This window comes from Stegostoma tigrinum, chromosome 25 (assembly GCF_030684315.1).
Source record: "Stegostoma tigrinum isolate sSteTig4 chromosome 25, sSteTig4.hap1, whole genome shotgun sequence".
In the NCBI taxonomy this organism is placed as follows: domain Eukaryota; kingdom Metazoa; phylum Chordata; class Chondrichthyes; order Orectolobiformes; family Stegostomatidae; genus Stegostoma; species Stegostoma tigrinum.
The window spans coordinates 18,595,143-18,611,808 of record NC_081378.1 but is presented as its reverse complement, the minus strand read 5'-3'; the positions used below and the strand labels follow the sequence as shown (position 1 = coordinate 18,611,808).

The 16,666-nt window shown below is 43.2% G+C and overlaps 1 protein-coding gene across 2 annotated transcripts in view; it reads left to right on the top strand.

Annotated features, from left to right (window-relative positions):
• Positions 1 to 15,952, top strand: part of chkb (choline kinase beta) — a 34,422-nt gene extending 18,470 nt beyond the window's left edge. Inside the window, exons 5-12 of one of the 2 annotated variants that reach the window (XM_048553852.1) lie at positions 1,375 to 1,479; positions 2,371 to 2,429; positions 3,864 to 3,951; positions 4,468 to 4,576; positions 9,640 to 9,746; positions 11,292 to 11,373; positions 13,961 to 14,049; positions 15,691 to 15,952. In XM_048553852.1, the coding sequence (XP_048409809.1) occupies positions 1,375 to 1,479; positions 2,371 to 2,429; positions 3,864 to 3,951; positions 4,468 to 4,576; positions 9,640 to 9,746; positions 11,292 to 11,373; positions 13,961 to 14,017 (607 nt within the window). In that variant the 3' untranslated portion in view covers positions 14,018 to 14,049; positions 15,691 to 15,952. Of the gene's footprint in view, positions 1 to 1,374; positions 1,480 to 2,370; positions 2,430 to 3,863; positions 3,952 to 4,467; positions 4,577 to 9,639; positions 9,747 to 11,291; positions 11,374 to 13,960 lie in introns of both variants that reach the window. The other variant, XM_048553851.1, reaches the window with a different exon arrangement.
• Positions 15,953 to 16,666: the final 714 nt, after the last annotated feature.

The window sequence follows — 16,666 nt, the reverse complement described above, 5'->3', positions numbered from 1 at the left end:
GTGATCAATCTGGCTCAGGACACGAGAAGGTGCCTTATATGGCTAGTTAATCTTTATATCTGAGCGGCACGGTGGCTCAGTGGTTAGCGCTGCAGCCTCAGCGCCAGGGACCCGGTTTCAATTCTCGCCTCGGGTAACTGTCTGTGTGGAGTTTGCACATTCTCCCCGTGTCTGCGTGGGTTTCCTTTGGGTGCTCTGGTTTCCTCCCACAGTCCAAAGATGTGCAGGCTAGGTGGATTGGCCATGCTAAATTGCCTGTAGTGTTCAGGGGTATGTGGGTTATAGGGGGATGGGTCTGGGTGGGATGCTTCAAGTGGCGGTGTGGACTTGTTGGGCCGAAGGGCCTGTTTCCACACTGTAGGGAATCTAATCGTAAATGTTTTTGAAGGCTTGTAATATATGCAGGTTATGTATTGAAACCAACTTCTATGACTAGAACATTTTTAGCTCGAAATTTTAATATTGCTGGTAGCTTCAAAGAAGCAACTATTTACTACAAAACGTTTTAGCTGTTATCCTTGAAGTTGCTTGAGGACCTAATTTAGCACCTCCATAGAATCTCCACAGTGTGGAAAAAGGCCCTTCAGTCCAACAAGTCCATACTGATCCTCCGAGCATCCCACCCAGATCCATCTCCTGTAACCCACATAATCTGCACATCCCTGTACACTGGGCAATTTAGCATGGCCAATTCACCTTGCCTGCACATCCTTTGGACTGTGGGAGGAAACAGAAGCACCCTGAGGAAACCCACGCAGGCAGGGGAAAATGTGCAAGCTCCACTCAGACAGTCGCTCGGGTGGAATCGAATCTGGGCTCCTCGTGCTGTGCGGCAGCGGTGCTGACAGCTGAGCCACTGTGTTGTCCCTGATGTTATTCATTTACTGGGACAATCACCCTTTCATTAACAAAGCTGGAATTGGACACTTATCTGTCCTAAGGCATTCTTTTATCAGAAATGTTTTGGATGGGAATGTAAAGCATTCCTTTTCTGACCTCCAAGCAGTTCTCTTCAAAGATAACATTGTATTTCACTGTGAGTGGGCAGCTTAGTTTTGCTTAGCTTCTGTCTGTCATCTTGTAAGCAGGTATGATCCACTTAGTGTAAGTGCACTGGTTACCCTTACAATCACTGTTTGTTTCTCAACCTTTCCTTGCTCCACTGAGCAGCTTCTTTCTATCTTTAAGCACTGCATTAGCACTACAAACATTTTTGCTTACTTGAAAGGCTTGATGTTTACAATATTACTTGATCAGGAGAATTTGATGTCTAAATGAATGTTGGTGTTGGCGGTGGCAGTCAGAAATGGGCCACTGCTCTTATGATCTGATAGATGTGGTTTTAAAGAAGGTCATCTCTTCCCTCTGCTGAAGGTATCTCAAACAGATAATGGGCCTGACTTTTGTCAGAGAAGCACATGTGAAAAAGTTCAACAAGCTGAAGAGCTTCAACCTGCCAGCAGAGCTAGCAAATTTAAGGTAAGAAAATAATGGCTATTGAGTCACCACTTGCCATAGAACATTTACAAACTCTGAAGTCTTGCAGTCCAGAAGGCCATTAGACTGTCTGCTGTGGTTTCTGAAATGAGCATTGTTACTCTGTGCCAGTCTCCTATCTTGTCCCCATTCTGATGTGCATGGCTTTTATCCAAACAATGATCTAATGCCCTTAATTGAACCTGCCCTGACCACACTTCTAGACAGTGCATCCTAGACCAAGCTACTTGTTGAGTGAAGAAAAGTTCTCATGACTCTTGCTTTTTTAAATCTCATTACATCTGTGTCATCTTACTGTTGCCTCTTTTATAGGCGGGAACAGTTTCTCCCAATCTACTCTATCCAGCCCACCCATGATTTTAATCTTTCATCAGATCTCATCACAGCCACCTTCACTAAGGAGAGCTGTCACCACCTTCAATTTATGATCGTAACCTAAGCTTCTCATTCCTGGGACCAGTCTTGCAAACATCTTTTGCGTGCGCTCCAATGCATTCACGTCCTTCCTATAATGTCACTTCTGGAACTGTAAGTAATAATTCTGAGATTCAACAAGTGTCTCTTCTAACAAGGATCAAAAACAGAGGTTGCTGGAAAAGCTCAGCGGGTGTGACAGCATCTGAAGAAAAAAGTTAACATTTCAGTTCTGGTGACCTTTCTTCAGAACTGGAGTGTCTTCTGAGAGTTTGATATTACACTGTATAATGTACAAGTGTAGCTTGAAAGTGCCTGATTAATAGACAGGAACTTTTTTGTATGTTGGAAAAGGAAGAAGGTACATTCTGTGTTCTGTTTCTTTCACTGTTCCTCATTTCTAACCCCTTTGGATCTGCATTCATTACCAACTTGGTGTTTTTTTTTCCCCTCTTTTAGGGCACTGTTAGAAGCCACTTGGTCACCTGTAGTTTTTTGTCACAATGATGTCCAGGAAGGTAAGGAAGAAATGAAGGAAACAAACCCATAGCTTTGGTGTTAACCAGCAGAGATGAGCATATTTGTGGCCACTGTCCAGTGGGTTGTGGAGGTATCCACAGTTTACCTCCATTAATCTTAGCCAAGGAGGTTATAGAATGCTGCTGAAATAGAGGAAGGTGGCTATAGTTGATCAAAAGGATGAGAGCTCAGACATAACATTGAGATATAGATAAGAATACAAGCCAGTCAAGGAAAAGTAACGTGATTTAGAAGCCAGATTTCTTGCAATCTGGCTATGAACTGAAATAACATTAAAAGTAATCAAAATGTGAGTTTGCAGGGATATGAGAATAAAGGCACAAGGTTTTCAATAAACAACTGTTAACTTTGCACAGTTAGAACAGTGATTTGATATAAAGTAAAAAAAAATGCAAGAAGTTAGCAAATGTTTTCTGAGCCCCAACTATATTGAGCCAGTGACACAAAGCTAACTATGATCCTACTCCTGTTACTAGGCAAAAAGGGTAACTAATATTGGAATCCAGGTGGAGGTTTCCCCACACTCGGATTTCTTAACAAGCTATTACATCATATCACGAGGATGTTCTGTCTCTTGCCCTGTGTCTTTCTGTACTGTGAATTGCATTGCATCTTTAAATGCTATATGTTATTTGTTTGTGGTCACTGTACGATGGATTCAGATGCAGAGGGTAGAAGAAATTAGCAGCAGTTTTATTTGAAGTTGAGCTTTGCAGAAGTTCACACTGCAACAGATGCATGAATTGTTCTATTATCTTTCAGTTCTATGTCCTGCTGTTGGAGATTCCTACAGCTACTGTGCAGACAATTACATTGTATTTAAATAGTGTACTTAATGTTCGGTGTGCATTTGCTTTGAAGCCATCCATCCAGAGACTGTAGGCTGACAGTTGTTGACTAATGTCAGTTACAAAGGTTGACGAGACATGACATGACCAACCTCTTCTGGAGTCTCTCTGCAGAGGCAGTCTGTATGGCTGGACCCTCGTTACCTTCTGGAAGAGCTTATTGGCAGCAAGTGGCAAGACAGCAATCTGCTGGTATCTTAAACTTGTCATTCAGCTTTGGAGTAGTTAAGATCAGTGACTCTGGCCAATGACCTGAAATATTTCAGTTCTAGTGTAGACACTAGGGCAGCTGCAGTGTCTACCAGCTAAATCATCAGTTGGCATTCAACAGCATTCCCACTGATCTCTGAACAGCTGCTGTTCTCCATTAGAGTTGGGCGCGATACCCCTCGAATGTAGAGGTTCATGTTCCAGTCCACTCGCTTACTGGCTGTCTTACTGCTACCCCCTGTCATTAAAGATTTGCAGCTGTGGTCACCTAGCCCCTGTCTCAGCGCACACCCATCTGTCTGCCTTTGTCTGTTGAATTTTCTTTGTTTTGTCTGATCAGCTCTTGTTTTTCAGGTAACATTCTGCTTTTGGCAGACAGAGACCCCTCATCCACGGAGAAACTGATGCTGATTGATTTTGAGTACAGCAGTTATAACTACAGGTAACGAAGGCCCATGGCTTAAGCTGCTTTTAAAGTCAAAGATATCTGATCCGTGTTAGGATCTGGCACTAACAAATTCAGAGTAGGTAACTTTTTAAATGCAGAATTCATAATACAGCATATGGTCTGCTTAAGCACATCCAGAGACTCTACAACTGTAATTTGAAGTACTGCAAGATTGTGACCACTTCTGATCACCAAATGTACCTTGACTTTGCCATGCTGTTATCTAGAGCCAGTTTCTGCTGCAAGAGTTGAGCACATTGTCATAAAGGGTTAGAGTCCGTGCTGGTCCTGTGATCTCGTCCACAACCACTTTTTAACAGTTGATGTCTATTTTTACAGTTGATGTTGGCTAAGATTGAATTATGGAGGGGTAGGACCAGTGTCAGAGTGACAGATCAGCTGGGGATAAAGGGAGGGGCTGTGCTGAAGATGTGTAAAGTCTGTTAGAGTTGCAGTTGGCACCTTGAATTGGCAGTTGGTTTAACCAAATGCTTATGCTTCTGTTTGCAGGGGTTTTGATATTGGGAACCATTTTTGTGAGTGGATGTACGACTATACTTATGATCAGTGGCCTTTCTTCAAAGCCAGTATGGAGAAATACCCTAACCGACAACAACAGGTAGAAAACTCTAGGAAATTTATAATGTCTGTTTGAAATGAGGACATATGTCCATCTGTGTGCCGGGAGTGGGTGAATGCTGTATTGTCTGTGCTGAATGTTAACACATCTACAAATCTACATATATTTGAGTGTTGGAACTGTTCCATAACCTGTGAAAGATCATTGCTTTTTTATAAGATGCTGAAGACAGCTGGATCCCTGCATCTCGATCAGATGGAGAATTGTGCAAATTCTTCATAGAAGGATGCCAGCTAACACACTGTCTCTATTAGGCAACAAGATCCTTCCAGATTTTGTTCCATAGCCATGTAGGCCACAGTACTTCGAGGGCATGTCCAGGTGCTTCTTACCAGCAGTAAACTTTTCTGCCTGTACCACCGTTAAGATAAATAGTCAGAGTCATACAACACGGAAACAGACCCTTCTGGACCAACAGTTCTATGCTGACCAGATATCCTAAAATAATCTAGTCCCATTTGTCAGCATTTGGCCCATTTCCTTCTAAATTGCAGGGTAAGCAATCATTCAGTACCGCACCTATTATCGGAGAACTGGAATGATGGCTAGAGTGTCTATTTCATCCTTCCTTTTAAAGAGTCTGGGATGTATTTGATCCATGGCTTGGTGGTTTATCTAATTTCAAATACACAAAACCGCTTAATTTTTCCCCCCTCACTATTTGTACTGTGTGTGTGCTGCCATCAGGATCTTCTAACTTTGAAATAAAAACAGAAACTACTGGAGAAACTCCAGTATTGAGTCCACTTACCCTCTTCAGCACCAGACCCGAAATGTTGACACTGCTTTCTCTCCTCGGATGCTGCCAGACCTGCTGAGTTTCTCCAGTAATAAAGAACTCGTAGTTCATTGTTCTTCTTAGTTTTGAATTGTTTCAATATTTGTGATCAGATGTGTGAGGGCAGCTGTATGTACCAATTATAGGAATGGACTCTCCAAGTTGTAAAGACTGGTATGACTAAACCTTGGATATGTCTCACACATTGTTTCAATAGCTTTAGAAATTCTCAGCTTGCAATGACTTGCAGATTTCTGACCTGTCCTACCACCCTCAAAAAATTGTTTGCAGACTCCTCGTAAATTGAAATGTGGCTGACTCTGGACGTGTCAGCAGCACTATTGTTGCAATGTTGTTGGCATAAGTAGTCTTTACAGTATTCCTGCAGCCCTGACCACCACCACAAGGAAGGAGGTATTTACTCAGATTAATCAATTTCACAACTTGGAACAAACAAAACTAACTTTGCTACACAAATTGAAGACAGTAATATATTTGTGTATATTATGATACTTTGCCCAGAGTGCATGAAATGCAGATCATTGGCTGAGCACCACGAGACACATTAATTTGCACATGTGGGCAAAGTAGATCCCATGCTTTTACTTGTCAGCATTCTGAGTTTTACTGATGTCATCAAATCTCATTAGTACATTGGAAGAGATTTCAGTTCAGACCTAGCTTTGGATCCCCCTCAACTGCTCCATTGTGGATTGCCTGAATAAATGCACATGTTCTAGCAGTTCATTGTGCTTTCCTGGAGCTATGCCACTATGGAATTTTAACTGCAATCTTACCACCTTCTCACAGGCATAGTTTCAGCTGTTCCACTGCCAGGTAGCTTCGCTGTTAACAATGCCTCGGGTTTTTTGTGTGCCAGGCTTTATCAGTTGGAGCAGGCATTTACTGCTTGTGGATTTCCTTACTTCCCAATTCAGCTGTAATTATCTACTAATGGGCCACAGGTACTTTCAAAATTCTTTCCGCTCTTGGGTTTTTTGTTGAGCCCTAACACCAAAATGTAGCTGCACTAATAGCTCTCAGAAATTGAGCTGCTTGTCGCCTGCTCCCACATAACTGACAAGAAGCCCGAAGCAACCATCTACTCTGCCACCTTGACTGGCCAAAACTGGCTGTTCATTAGCCCTTCTATTGAGTGCCCAATTGAAACCTTGAAACAGCACTGTATTTGTTCCTAAGCAGGATTGAATGCTTCAATCATTGAAGGGATTGTTCCCAAATATTCCAATTCTCTGGCCACTTTCCTGCCCACAGCTATGAGCCCAGAACACACAAATGACCGCTACAAAAATGGATTGAACATTTTTTAAACTCTCCCTCCACCCTTTTTCTTCCCAATTCCTCTGTGCCATCTTACATACGTGCAGGCTTCCTCTCCTGTTGCTAATTTAAATCTTCAGCAAGACGTGCAACCCTTTCCATGATATTAAAATGTGAGGCTGGATGAACACAGCAGGCCAAGCAGCATCTCAGGAGCACAAAAGCTGACGTTTCGGGCCTAGACCCTTCATCAGAGAGGGGGATGGGGGGAGGGAACTGGAATAAATAGGGAGAGAGGGGGAGGCGGACCGAAGATGGAGAGTAAAGAAGATAGGTGGAGAGAGTGTAGGTGGGGAGGTAGGGAGGGGATAGGTCAGTCCAGGGAAGACGGACAGGTCAAGGAGGTGGGATGAGGTTAGTAGGTAGCGGGGGGTGCGGCTTGGGGTGGGAGGAAGGGATGGGTGAGAGGAAGAACCGGTTAGGGAGGCAGAGACAGGTTGGACTGGTTTTGGGATGCAGTGGGTGGGGGGGGAAGAGCTGTGCTGGTTGTGTGGTGCAGTGGGGGGAGGGGACGAACTGGGCTGGTTGAGGGATGCATTAGGGGAAGGGGAGATTTTGAAACTGGTGAAGTCCACATTGATACCATATGGCTGCAGGGTTCCCAGGCGGAATATGAGTTGCTGTTCCTGCAACCTTCGGGTGGCATCATTGTGGCACTGCAGGAGGCCCATGATGGACATGTCATCAAGAGAATGGGAGGGGGAGTGGAAATGGTTTGCGACTGGGAGGTGCAGTTGTTTTTTGCGAACTGAGCGGAGGTGTTCTGCAAAGCGGTCCCCAAGCCTCCGCTTGGTTTCCCCAATGTAGAGGAAGCCGCACCGGGTACAGTGGATGCAGTATACCACATTGGCAGATGTGCAGGTGAACCTCTGCTTGATGTGGAATGTCATCTTGGCCTGGGATGGGGGTGAGGGAGGAGGTGTGGGGACAAGTGTAGCATTTCCTGCGGTTGCAGGGGAAGGTGCCGGGTGTGGTGGGGTTGGAGGGCAGTGTGGAGCGAACAAGGGAGTCACGGAGAGAGTGGTCTCTCCGGAAAGCAGACAGGGGAGGGGATGGAAAAATGTCTTGGGTGGTGGGGTCGGATTGTAAATGGCGGAAGTGTCGGAGGATAATGCGTTGTATCCGGAGGTTGGTAGGGTGGTGTGTGAGAACGAGGGGGATCCTCTTGGGGCGGTTGTGGCGGGGGCGGGGTGTGAGGGATGTGTCACGGGAAATGCGGGAGACGCGGTCAAGGGCGTTTCCCCCATCCCAGGCCCCAAGATGACATTCCACATCAAGCAGAGGTTCACCTGCACATCTGCCAATGTGGTATACTGCATCCACTGTACCCGGTGCGGCTTCCTCTACATTGGGGAAACCAAGCGGAGGCTTGGGGACCGCTTTGCAGAACACCTCCGCTCAGTTCGCAAAAAATAACTGCACCTCCCAGTCGCAAACCATTTCCACTCCCCCTCCCATTCTCTTGATGACATGTCCATCATGGGCCTCCTGCAGTGCCACAATGATGCCACCCGAAGGTTGCAGGAACAGCAACTCATATTCCGCCTGGGAACCCTGCAGCCATATGGTATCAATGTGGACTTCACCAGTTTCAAAATCTCCCCTTCCCCTAATGCATCCCTCAACCAGCCCAGTTCGTCCCCTCCCCCCACTGCACCACACAACCAGCCCAGCTCTTCCCCCCCACCCACTGCATCCCAAAACCAGTCCAACCTGTCTCTGCCTCCCTAACCGGTTCTTCCTCTCACCCATCCCTTCCTCCCACCCCAAGCCGCACCCCCCGCTACCTACTAACCTCATCCCACCTCCTTGACCTGTCCGTCTTCCCTGGACTGACCTATCCCCTCCCTACCTCCCCACCTACACTCTCTCCACCTATCTTCTTTACTCTCCATCTTCGGTCCGCCTCCCCCTCTCTCCCTATTTATTCCAGTTCCCTCCCCCCATCCCCCTCTCTGATGAAGGGTCTAGGCCCGAAACGTCAGCTTTTGTGCTCCTGAGATGCTGCTTGGCCTGCTGTGTTCATCCAGCCTCACATTTTATTATCTTGGAATCTCCAGCATCTGCAGTTCCCATTATCTCTGATACCCTTTCCATGATATTATTGGTTCTGGATTTATTCAAGTTGTACACATCCACGTCCCCTGAGAAGCTAAGACACTCCACCCCACTGCTGCTTGATCGCCTCAACCATCGTTTTCATCTATCCATCCTTTTTATTTCTATGCTTACTAATGTATGGCACTGGGTCTAATTTAGAGATCAACAGGACCTCAAAGGTTAATTTCTTTCCTAGCTCCTGAAAATCTGCAAGACTTCACCATTTTGGCCTCTCATTGGTACCAGCATGGATCACTATCTCTGAATACTAACTCCTTCACTTAGAATATTGTGCCCTCAGCAACAGCCTTTACTTTGGCAACATGGAAGCAACTTGAAACACACTTGCTGCAGAAATAGTGAATCTGTTTTTGCTACTGTTTTTCTGATCTTCCTCATTTCTGCCCACATAGCAACACCATAGGGTCTCAACTTAGATCTTTTTGTGCTCCCCAGAGGGCCCATTACCTTGCAGCGATTGAACTGAATACCGTTTGGAGATTGGAATTCAGTAGATTCCTACTATAAATGACTTGTCTCTGTGGGCAAATATTGTGATCCAGTCAGATCTGTGATTCCTCATTGTTGCTCTTCACTCTGATCATCTAGAGCACAGAAAAATCTTGTTTTTATTGAGACCTAAACATAACCTCAGGATGTCTTGTGCTTTACAGACAGCACAAATGCAAAGTTAAATCTGATAAAAGCTGGATCACTTTTTTACGTAATGCTTTTGTTTGAGGGATCAGTGGCTCAGATACTGAGAGAAGTAATCTTAACAAGAGATTCTAGAAAGTTTTCACTATGCACTGTTTCTCCACAGCTACACTTTATCCGACACTACCTGTCTGAATATACTGGCAATAAGGGAGATTCTATTCATGAGGACCAATCAAAGATTGAAGAGGAGATGATCATTGAGATTAACAGGTATGTTTCTGTCGTCTAACTAGAAAGATGAGTTAGGAGTAAAAGAAAATGAGCAATAAGCAAAGTTTATCTGCTAGAAACCTGAAGGTTGGACACAAGATAGTTTGGACATTGGACATTTAGCTCTACGTAGGTACAAATGTAACTCGGAGTCTGAATACGCTGTCTGGAAAAGTCTGAGCCTGGACAGGTTGCACTCTACTAGAGGGCATCAATCCATTAGCACAAATATATATAACTGGCTCCAAAATGGCATTTATAGCCCAACGAATGGTTATATGCTGGTGGAAAGTTTGCACATTGGGGAAGTTCAGGCATGATCTGTTTGGATGAAGACACTTTGAGTATGAAATAGTGAATTTACTGTAATTAATGCTTATGATTCCTGAAATGTTGTCCGAACCATAAGTGAGAGATAAGTGAGGATTGTTCAAAGTTTGCTGCACTACTTAAAAGCAAGTAACCTGACAGTCATTGTAAGTTCTGTTTACACATCTGCTTGTTTAATCAGTAATAGAAGCCTGGTTTGCAGACAAGCTCTAGTCAAGGGGTGTGCATAAATGGAGCTTTGGTTGGCAGCAAATAGCTGATCTGTTGACTAGAAACCAGTTATTGATGAAGGCCTATGCCTGGCAACCACTGACTTTGAGCTAGCTGAGCAGCATTGAGGAGTGAACATTTCTGGCAGAAATCATGCCAGTTCTGTGGAGAAGGAGCTATTGCTCTGCAGAAGAAAGCCAATTCATTTGCCCTTCCACAGATAACAAACAGGACTAAGTTAAAGACTTAGAAGTGGTAACCAGTCACTCTGTGCCTCCTGCAAACAGGTCAGAGTATCTGGAGAAGGAATATCAAGAAGCAGCATTCTGATCAGTTAAAAGATCGCCTTGGCAAATCCTGAGGACAGGGACCACTTGGTCCAGTTTGCCACTGTGTTGAGACATTCTCACTGATGGACCGTCTAGATCATTGCCTCCAGTCTTTCTCTCTGTCCATCACGTTTTTCTTTTTGTCTACTTCCATGTTGTAGATGGGTTTTGTAAGGGAATTAGTTTTAATTGGTAGAGTTTTGTGTGTGGCTCATAGTTATTCATCTGTAGTTAGTATCTACTTATTTGTGATAGCCATTTTTGTGACATACAGAAACCCCTGGCCCATGTTTTGTTAACCTGGGTCTGAAAGATGGTGTACTAAAGATTTTTAGAAAGCATAACTTATGTACTCAAATCTGGGAATGATAGGGCTTTACTTCGAATAGGGTACTCCAGTAAGGTGCAACAATGTTCAGACACTACTTGGAGATACTCATGGGCCAGGTACTGCCTGCAAGAAATTTCCATATTAATTTCACTGAACTGAAATAAGAAATTGTTTTTGTTTCCTATTTTTTTTCTTTTGTCACTCTTCCTCCTCTTGTCTCTTTCCACATTCATTTTACTACGTGTTTCTGAGCTCACCCTCTTCACTCTCATTCCACCATCTGAGTTTTTGCTTCCATCCCAGCTTTATTCAAATAGAGACTAACTTAGACTTTACTTTACTAAGGTATGCCCTGGCATCTCACTACCTGTGGGCACTCTGGGCCATTTTACAGGCGAAGATTTCCACTATTGAGTTTGGTTATTTGGTGAGTTGCCTTTACTTTGGTATATATCACTCCCCTGACTTTGTGCTTGGTACCAGACTAGAAGATAGCAAGAACTGCAGATGCTAGAGTCAGTCTCAACACAGTGCGGAGTTTGAGGAACACAGCAGGTCAGACAGCATCAGAGGAGTAGCACAGTCAGCATTTTTGGTCAGAACCCTTCATTCCAGTCCTAATGAAGGGTCCTGACCTGAAATGTTGACTTCCCTGTTCAAATGCTGCCTGGCTTGCTGTGTTCCTCTAGCTTCACACTAACTTGGTACTAGATTTGTTGTTTTTTTAAAATGTGTAGACTTTGCTATCAAAGCAAGCATTTATTTCCCATCTCTATTGCCCATGCCAAGATGCTGATAAGAATTCTTGACCTGCTGCCATCTGTAGTATGCATACATGCAAAATATTTGAGTAGGGAGTTCCAGATTTTGATCCAGTGCATATGAAACAACAGTGATGTATTTTTGTGTGGATTAGAACAAAATTAGCAAATGACTGCTCCCATATACCTCTGACTTTTGTTCTTTTAGGTTGTAGAGGCTGTAGGTTGAAAGAGGGCTGTAGAAGAAACCTTCACTAATCGCTGCAGTGTGTTTTCTATATAGCATGCATGTTAGCCACTATGCTTTTGGAAAATTGAGGTATCAATGAAGTCCTGTCCGATGTCCAATTTGTTTTTGGAACTGCACTTTTCTAAACATGGAGTTTTGTCAGACCTTTAAGCCCAATGCACATGGAAAGGCTGAGTCGGGAGGGAAGTTAATGTGCAGGATTGCCAGCTTCTGATCAGGCTTTATAGCTGCAGAATCTGTGGCTAGTCCATTTAAGTTTCTAGTGATAGTGGGCAGTTTGGTGCTGGTAATGGCAGTGAGTGCTAACAGGTGGTGGTTGATCATTTCCTGCCACTTAAGTGGAATAAATGTTACTCTTCAGTTAGAAGCTTTTTTTTGTTCCATGTAACATGCATTACCTGAGGTGCTGCAGACAGGACTGAAGATTGTGCAGTCATCGGTGAATATCTTGGCTTTTGGCCTGATGGTCATTGAAGGAATTGTAGATAATTGGCCCTGTGCCAAGGTGACTGGTCTGCAATAACCACAGTCTTTTTTTTTGTTCTAGGTGTGATGCCAACCAGTGTTTGCTCAATCCCCACTGCTTTAAATTTTGCAAAGGTTCCATGATGCCTCATTGGCAAATGTGGCCTTGCAGTTAAGGGCTGTTACTGTTGGCCCACCTGTGGACTTCAATTCCTGACTGGAGTGAGGTTTGGTGCTGAGATTGGGAGTGGTTCTGGAAGAAGCTAAGCTGAATATTAAGTGCTGTTTGATAGCACTAATGACGACACCATTCAACACTTTGCTGATTGAGCAGAATGATGAAATGATTGGCTGGAATGGATTTGCCCTGCTTTCAGTTGATGGGGCTTTGCTTGGTAATTTTCAACTTTGGTAGATGCCTCCAGTAGCTGTACTGAAACACCTTGTCTAGGGGCGTGCTTGTTCTCTCCTGACTGGTTTTGTACCGCTAAGTTTTGAGTCCAGTTTGCCAATGTATTGAGACATTCTCAGTGACGGACCATCTGGATAATTGTCTGAAAGGTTGATTTTATGAGAATAGTTATGTCTTATTGTTGGCTCACTACCTGGTATGTAGGACAACTGTTCTAAATTTGGCACAAATCCTCATGGCAGTGAGGATGACTTTGCTGAGTCAGTTAGACTGAATGTGCTGTTGCCATGTCTGGAACCAAGCACAATGCTTCATGTTTGATTGTTTCAGATGTTTGCTGACAAATGAATGTTTTGCTTGGCCCTAAAATGGCAGTGGGCTCTGGGCACTGGGAGATGTGTTGAAACTGTCCTGATTTTCTGACTGTGTTACCCAGTGAGCAGGCTTGAAGGGCTGAACGGCCTACTAAGTTCTTAGCATGCCACAAGATTAGTAGTTACCAAGAACACATTTTGCCCCCTGTAGTGACCCCACAGTCAAATCCACCTCGGTATGTTCTACCCTCACAGTTAATTCCTTGAGGAGTGTAGTCAGCTAATTGTAGAACTTGAGTTTTAAATGAATTGGGAAGTATTTCTCCAGTTTCCTGCTCTCCTGGTAAGTGTGCACAGGTCTTTGACACCAAATGAATATTCTTCTTCCTCCTTTACTGTACATGCATGTGATAAATAATTTTGAGCAGGGTTTGCTGTATCTTAAGCAAAAGTCCTCGCAGATCTATCTATTCTGCCCAAATGTTTGCCTTCTCATGGATGACTGAAGCCAGTTATGACCAATATTTTTAACCCAACTGAGATACCTATCTCTGATCAGACTGAAGATTAAAGCTGTAATATTCTCGTGCTATAATGGAGAGCATACCTCTCTCTCTCTCTCTCTCTCTCTCTCTCTCTCTCTCTCTCTCTCTCTCTCTCTGAATGAAGGGCAATTATTGCCATATGATATAGTTTAGTACAACAAAGGCAACATTTTTAGTGGACCACCTGTAAGTACAGCTCACCACTGCTGTCATTCTGTTTGTACACTCTTAATGTGAAGTGTTGAAATGAAATCTTTGTGTTTCCAGGATTATGCCCTATACCGACTGGAAGCCTACTTTGAACAGAAAAGAATATTCGCTTAACTTGCTGCAGATGGGAATCACTCTCAAACCATGTACTTGATTTTTAAATGTTTTTTCTTTTTTAAAAAATACTATGCGTTTACAGTCATTCAGTATTGCTGCGTGACCACTTCACATGTATCTATGTTTTGACTCTCAGCCACAGACTGACATAATTCAAAGTCCAATCAAGTGTTGAGATTAATGAATATTGTTTAGACTGCTGGTAGTTTGTTGTGCTAACAAGCTAGGATGATCTTTAGTGAAAGGCCTGGGGGCTCTGCTGATCTAAATCAGGGTAGATTGAATTGAACTTTTCCCTTAGTGCATGTGAACAGTGAAAATCGGCCACAGCTTCTGCTTCTGATCACTAGGTAGTGGCCTGATGTGTAGGAAATGCCAGTTAAGAGAAGTGTGGGTTTCTGCAGAGCTCCCTGCTGCCACTTACCCCACTGGCACTTGTCTGCACTAACACGTGAATAAGGATGGCTGCTAGTGACTGGGAGGATAAAGGACAGGCAAATTTTTGAACTGAAAAGAAAATCTGGTGTTAACTCTGTTGCAGAATGTGTTGGCATTGGTAAAAGCACTGGACAGAGTTCGTTGGACCATAAGAACACAAGATGTGGGAGCAGAAGTTGGCCATTCAGCCCACTGAGTCTGCTCTGGCCTTCAGTTCAAGGGTGGGTTTATATTTTGACTCAGGTTGGAGGACTAACTCTTAGTTCAGTGGGTATATTTCCATCTACTGGCCTTTAATTTGGTCCCAGGATATGTGAATTAGTGGCAAGGCCAGACTCCTTCCTGATGTATTGATGGGGAGAAAATACCTTTTTCATCCTTACGGTAAATTCTTTTCTTCCTGGCCTCCCTTTCCTGAGCTGTCCCATATGATTTGTTGGAACTTTATTCCCATTCCATATGCCTTGTTGACTGACTTACTTTTGGGGCTTTGTGCTTATTTTTGGGAGTATATTTTAATGTTCTAATACCAGTTTAACACTTGTTTTCAATTAAGGAATGGTTTCAGCAATGTTTACCAGTTAATTTTTATTTTGGTTTAGAACAAACTTTTAAAGGAATTATATACTAGACATATAGCAGGAGTCTAGAGACCTTCCATTGAGTAATTCAGTTGGGTCCTTTTATCGACTTTATTCTCCTGATCCTTGGAAATCTTTCAAATTCTTGTATAGCCTTTTGAAGGTTATTATTAAGTCTGTCTCTGATGTAGTAAATGGCAAATCCTAACTTTTTAAAAAAGTTTCCTTATGTCATATGACTTTCACAAGTCTCCATAAAACTGTTCTTTGGATATTCACCCTTTAACCATTGGGATATGTTTGTCTTTGTTTCCTGCAAAACATTTTTCATCTTAACACCCCCAATTTGTCTCAATTACAACTTCTCCAAAGAGAATTCTCAATTTCTCCAGTCTATCCACATGACTGCCTCAAGAGTGAGAACTTGCATTGGAGTAAGACAAATCTCTCTCCAAAGATTCATGTCATTGGAAGTCTGTTATACATTTGAATTGTGATATCACGTTCCCAATTTGAGTGGAGAGTTGGGTATAAAGCATCAGTGGGGTATGAAGGCTGCTCTAAATTAGACTTAGAATCAAATGCATAACTCATGGTGTAATTATGTTTGTTGGCTGAGAGACTAAGGCACTGATTTTCACTCCTGGACAGGATCCATGGAGCATCAGAATCTTTTGACAGTTTCCAGGAAGAAACAAACAGCTAGATCTGAGTGAAGGGCATATCATTCCATTCACAAATAATCCCTGGATAAGAAAAAAATAAAATGTTTATCCCTCTGTATCAGGCTGCTATTTGTGAAATATTTACAATGAATCTATTTATTCAAGGCCATGTTTGTGATCCATTAACTTTACCTGTCTTGATCCTCTACTTTATCTTGTAAATAAAATGAAGCATTTCACTCTTGTGATCCTGTGTTCAGGTGGTCTTAAGTCACCAAGAAATGTTTGGACAGTTCATGTGAGAAAATGGTGAGTTAACCCTTCTCTCCATTTGCCTGTGTAGGGTGGACAACAAGATGTCACCACTAGGGCTAAACAGTCATCTTCGTGGCCATGTTTTACAATTGGAGAAATGTTTGAGATTTCTGGAGTTGGAATGTCTTTTGTTTAACTCAGACCATGTTACCTTTGAATTGAACTCCCATCTTGCATCAACTGTTTTAGTGTTGCTCTATTTACAGTGCTGCCCCAGTGTATGTTACTGTTCCTGAGATGCTGAATCCTAGAGTGTTGGAATCCAGTTGATTTTGGTTCATGCATCATAGTATTAATGAGAGAACTTGCAGTCATAGTCAAACAGTCATTATAAGAACAGAAATAGACTATTAGTCCAACTTGTCTGTGCCAACCAAGTTTCCCAAACAAACTAGTTCCATTTACCAGCATTTGGTTTGTATCCCTCAACCTTTCCTATTCATGTACCTGTCCAAATGTCTTTTAAATGTTTTAATTGTACCTGTAGCTACCACTTCCTCTTGCAATGTACCATGCTGTGTGGAAAAAGTCACCCCCCCCAGTCCCTTTTTAAATCTTTCCCTGCTCACCTTATCTATGCCCTTCATGCTTTTATAAACCTAAGGTTACTGCTCAAACTAGTGTTCCATTGAGAGAAATCCCACCCT